The sequence below is a fragment of the Oncorhynchus gorbuscha genome, unplaced genomic scaffold (genome assembly GCF_021184085.1).
Source record: "Oncorhynchus gorbuscha isolate QuinsamMale2020 ecotype Even-year unplaced genomic scaffold, OgorEven_v1.0 Un_scaffold_3700, whole genome shotgun sequence".
NCBI lineage: Eukaryota > Metazoa > Chordata > Actinopteri > Salmoniformes > Salmonidae > Oncorhynchus > Oncorhynchus gorbuscha.
Window position 1 is genome coordinate 1,818 of NW_025747881.1, and position 5,683 is coordinate 7,500.

At 43.5% G+C, this 5,683-nt stretch overlaps 1 protein-coding gene across 1 annotated transcript in view; it reads left to right on the forward strand.

Moving 5' to 3' along the window:
* Positions 1–1,241: 1,241 nt before the first annotated feature.
* Positions 1,242–5,683, forward strand: part of LOC124028054 (rab11 family-interacting protein 4A-like) — a gene marked incomplete at its 3' end in the record, with an annotated part of 40,530 nt that continues 36,088 nt past the window's right edge. The window contains exon 1 of the mRNA XM_046340222.1: positions 1,242–1,587. Coding sequence (XP_046196178.1) covers positions 1,429–1,587 — 159 coding nt within the window. The remainder of the gene's footprint in view (positions 1,588–5,683) is intronic.

Genomic DNA, 5,683 nt, shown 5'->3' on the forward strand with positions numbered 1-5,683 from the left:
ATTTGAGCTGAGGAACAAGATGGACGTTCTTGGTCGACTTGGACCAGGCATTTCTAACACACTGGCCCATTTCCCCCACTCGAGTTCCCCACTATTGGCCAAATTATAATAATTCAGCACACAACCCCAATTTAGACTAAGTTAAAGATGGACCAGCCCAAATCTGGCATTTGCCGGATCTTCCCCATGGCCAGTCCGTTTCTGGTTGGATGGACTGGGGCTTGTTCTGACACCTCCATAGACAGTTTACCCTGAACCCAGATTAAGCTGGAGATGTTCCATTTACTATGATTATGTTTAGTTCAGGAGTAGAGCCTTAATCTGGGTCTGGGAAACCAGCCTTACTGTCAACATGTGGTTGATTCTACAGTCTCTCTGATGAAGAGCTATATACTGGTAGCTATTTTACCTTACCAAACCCCTTATCCCAGTCTTACTGTCAACATGTGGTTGACTCAACTAATTCAGGATGTTTCTTTTATGGAGATTTGTTAAATGCAATAGTTTTGTGTTTCAGTTTATTTCCTCAGTAGACACGAGTTAAAATGAAATTGACCAGAACCTTGGATTCAGCTAATCAAAGTCTGGATTAAAGCTATTGATTAGTTTTAGTTCTGGGTGTGATGAGCACCATTTTAATGACCCACTTAAACATCTTGTAATGTAGTATTGTGGAAGGGAGGGCACAGGGTTGGTTGCATAACTACCTTCAAATGTTATTTAATATTTGGTCTCTTTACTTTTTTTTTTTTACACATTGATATAACTGTGAATGTCCCATCTTGAATTTAAAAAAAAAACTTGTTTGTAAGATAATAAAGTTGGATATCCTATGGACCGGATAGGTGGGGTTTCTTAAGCTATCCCATAGTTCCGGTAGTTATCATTTAACGGAACGTAAAGTAGCTATTCAGGGTAACCATGGAGCTGGCGCGTGTACAAGGACAATACATACATTGGCGGTTGGAAAACGTGTCATATTTAGTTCTGTTTTTACTTTTTCAAATATCACCATTTTATTTTACATTGATTTATAGTAATGATTAACTTTTAACAATTTTCTGTTCAATAGTCCTATGGTTGGAAAATAATCAAGGAGCGAGATGGTATCATAATAACATTAAATTGTATCTTTCTCAGTATCATAACATAAAAACACCTGACCTGACAGTTTAAAAACACGTTCATGGGCAGATGTTTACGTAAGTCGATTTTTTTCTTCCCCCCTTCATGATCGTGAATCGTTGCCATTTATCGTCTCTACCCGCCGCCCGTCGATCAGTGGTCCTTCCCGGTCGGTAACGGGATGCTGCTGATGTCACAGCACCAACCGAGCGGAGAACAGCAACCGGAATGATGGCGAATACAGGACCAATTCAAACAAAGTCCGTTCAATAACGACGTTAACTGACAAACCGAACTCTTAAGATGGAAGGAAACGTCTTCCCCGACCAAGAACAGCTTCTAGGGTTCCTGAAAAAGCTCAAGGAGGTTTTCGACGTGTGTGATGAGGATGCTGATGGTTATATTCGGGTCCAACATTTTGTGGATTTGGGGCTTCAGTTCGGGCAGGGGGACAGAGATGAGGTAAGTCCATCTGTCGGTTAACGACATCCACGGATAATGATGATGATGATGAATGAGAATTTAGAGGATATTTGATCGAAGGAAGCTCCTGTCTATGCAAGTGTTTTGAAATATGATCATCACAACATGTATTAGGCCGTGTGTTTGTGTGTGTGTACGTTTATTATAAATGTATTCATCGCCAACGTCGATATGACACTGAGACAAACAGGTTGCCAGACAGAACCGAATGAGATCTCGAGGTGACCGTTGGATTTATTTTCTGATGGATTATACGATTTGGTGTAAAACGATCAAATCTGTCTGATTGGGATCATTTCGTTGACACGGTTTAAATAGAACGATACGTTCTCATTGACGTCAACACATCTGTACGCGCGCCAACCACAGGTAGGCATATTCCTCCAGGATATTCAGACATCGATAGGTCTTTCATAATGGGGATGGTGAGTCAGATAGACCTAATGGGGAGATGTGTATTACATTTACATTTAAGTCATTTAGCAGACGCTCTTATCCAGAGCGACTACAAATTGGTATTACGATTGTACCGGAGATCGTGTGTGTCTGTATAACTGTGGTTACATTTGCCAGGTTGCCATTAGGCTTCTTTATCAATGCACTCATTCATTTCACATGAATCATTATCATTTCTCTATAATGAATTAGAAATAAAACCATTATTATAGATTTGGAAAACTATTGGTGTCTGCTGTTTCACTTGTCACTGTACAGGTTTTCCGATGCACCTTTATAGACTTGAGAAGCTTACATTCAACCAACATCAATACAACATCAATACAAACACATTGAAATGACATGTTTTAGTATCATGTGGAAGCTTATTTAACCCTGTTACAATATCCTTATAACAGACAGGCAGGGTAGGCAGACAGACAGGCAGGGCAGGAAGACGGGAACGTAGGCAGACAGGCAGGGTAGGCAGACAGACAGGCAGGGTAGGCAGACAGACAGGCAGGAAGACAGGTAGGCAGACAGGCAGGAAGACAGGTAGGCAGGGTAGGCAGACAGGCATACAGACAGACAGGTAGGCAGACTGACAGACAGGCAGGGCTGGAAGACGGGAACGCAGGCAGACAGACAGGCAGGGCAGGAAGACAGGCATGGAAGGTAGGCAGACAGACAGGCATGGAAGGTAGGCAGACAGACAGGCAGGGCAGGAAGACAGACAGGCAGGGCAGGAAGACAGACAGGCAGGCAGGCAGACTGACAGGCATATAGACAGGCAGTGCAGGAAGACAGACAGACAGGCAGGGCAGGAAGACAGGCAGGAAGACAGACAGACAATCAGGAAGACAGGCAGGGCAGGAAGACAGGCAGGAAGACAGGCAGGAAGACAGACAGACGAGCAGGAAGACAGACAGACAAGCAGGGCAGGAAGACGGCCAGACAGGCAGGCAGGGCAGGAAGACGGCCAGACAGGCAGGCAGGGCAGGAAGACGGCCAGACAGGCAGGGCAGGAAGACAGGCAGGCAGGGCAGGAAGACGGCCAGACAGGCAGGGCAGGAAGACGGCCAGACAGGCAGGGCAGGAAGACGGCCAGACAGGCAGGGCAGGAAGACGGCCAGACAAGCAGGAAGACAAGCAGGCAGGGCAGGAAGACAGACAGGCAGCTGAGGTGCAGCCCAGTAAACGACCTCTGTCTGTCTGTCTCAGCAGGATATCACTAAATTACTATCTATCTATCTATACTGAGTGTACAAAACATTAAGAACACCTGCTCTTTCCATGACAGACTGACCAGGTGAATCCAGGTGAAATCTATGATCCCTTATTGATGTCACTTGTTAAATCCACTTCAATCAGAAAAAAGGGTTCCAAAAGGGTTCTCTGGCTGTCCCCTAGAGAGAACCCTTTTTGTTCCTGGTAGAAAGGGTTCTACGGCTGTCCCCTAGAGAGAACCCTTTTTGTTCCTGGTAGAAAGGGTTCTACGGCTGTCCCCAAAAGAGAACCCTTTTTGTTCCTGGTAGAAAGGGTTCTACGGCTGTCCCTAAAAGAGAACCCTTTTTGTTCCTGGTAGAAAGGGTTCTACGGCTGTCCCCAAAAGAGAACCCTTTTTGTTCCTGGTAGAAAGGGTTCCCTGTTTTTGTTCCTGGTAGAAAGGGTTCTCCCCAAAAGAGAACCCTTTTTGTTCCTGGTAGAAAGGGGCTGTCCCCAAAAGAGAACCCTTTTTGTTCCTGGTAGAAAGGGTTCTACGGCTGTCCCCTAAAGAGAACCCTTTTTGTTCCTGGTAGAAAGGATTCTACGGCTGTCCCCTAAAGAGAACCCTTTTTGTTCCTGGTAGAAAGGGTTCTACGGCTGTCCCCAAAAGAGAACCCTTTTTGTTCCTGTTAGAAAGGGTTCTACGGCTGTCCCCAAAAGAGAACCCTTTTTGTTCCTGTTAGAAAGGGTTCCACCTGCAACCAAAAATGGTTCTTCAAAGGGTTCTCCTATGGGCACAGTTGAAAAACCCTTTAAGGTTCTAGATAGCATTTGTTTTCCTGTGAATGTAGATGAACGGGAGGAGACAGGTTAAATATAGATGTTTGGGCATGGATTGTGTATGCGTGCCATTCAGAAAGTGAATGACAAGACTAAATATTTAAGTGCCTATGGTAGTAGATGGCCGGCGCACCGATTGGTGTCAAAAACTGCAACGCTGCTGTGTTCTTCACGCTAAACAGTTTCCTGTGTGTATCAAGAATGGTCCCCCACCCAAAGGACATCCAGACAACATGACACCGCTGTGCCTCCACAAACAGCCTGAATCCTTCAGGGGCCATGGATTCTACAAGGTGTTGGAAATGTTTGTTTCTCAGTTGGTGTCAAGGGACCAAACGTGTGCCAGGAAAACATTCCCCACACCTTTACACTACCGCCAGCCTGTACCAGGCAGGATGGACAGGGAAACGGGATACCTAGTCAGTGGCACAACGGAATGCATTCAACTTAAGGACTCTTGTTTCAGGACTCTTGTTTCAGGACTCTTGTTTCAGGACTCTTGTTTAAGGACTCTTAAGAACTCTTGTTTCAGGACTCTTGTTTCAGGACTCTTGTTTAAGGACTCTTGTTTAAGAACTCTTGTTTCAGGACTCTTGTTTCAGGACTCTTAAGGACTCTTGTTTCAGGACTCTTGTTTAAGGACTCTTGTTTAAGGACTCTTGTTTAAGGACTCTTGTTTAAGGACTCTTGTTTCAGGACTCTTGTTTAAGGACTCTTGTTTCAGGACTCTTGTTTCAGGACTCTTGTTTAAGAACTCTTGTTTCAGGACTCTTGTTTAAGAACTCTTGTTTAAGAACTCTTGTTTAAGAACTCTTGTTTAAGGACTCTTGTTTCAGGACTCTTGTTTAAGGACTCTTGTTTAAGGACTCTTGTTTAAGGACTCTTGTTTAAGGACTCTTGTTTCAGGACTCTTGTTTCAGGACTCTTGTTTAAGGACTCTTGTTTCAGGACTCTTGTTTAAGAACTCTTGTTTCAGGACTCTTGTTTAAGGACTCTTGTTTAAGGACTCTTGTTTAAGAACTCTTGTTTCAGGACTCTTGTTTAAGGACTCTTGTTTCAGGACTCTTGTTTAAGGACTCTTGTTTCAGGACTCTTGTTTAAGAACTCTTGTTTAAGGACTCTTGTTTAAGGACTCTTGTTTCAGGACTCTTGTTTAAGGACTCTTGTTTCAGGACTCTTGTTTCAGGACTCTTGTTTAAGGACTCTTGTTTAAGAACTCTTGTTTAAGGACTCTTGTTTAAGGACTCTTGTTTAAGGACTCACTTGTTTAAGACTCTTGTTTGACTCTTTTTCATCTTGTTTCAGGACTCTTGTTTATTGACTGTATGTTTTGTTTATTCCATGTGTAACTCTGTTTGTTGTTTGTCTTGTTTAAGGACTCTTGTTTCAGGACTCTTGTTTCAGGACTCTTGTTTATCTTGTTTCAGGACTCTTGTTTCAGGTTGTTTAAAATGAGAACTTGTTTCTCAACTCTTGCCTACCTGGTTAAATAAAGGTGTTCTCAGGACTCTTGTTACCTGGTTAAATAAAGGACTGTTCTCAACTAGTCTACCTGTTTAAACTCTTGTTAAAGGTGTTCTCAACTCCAGGACTC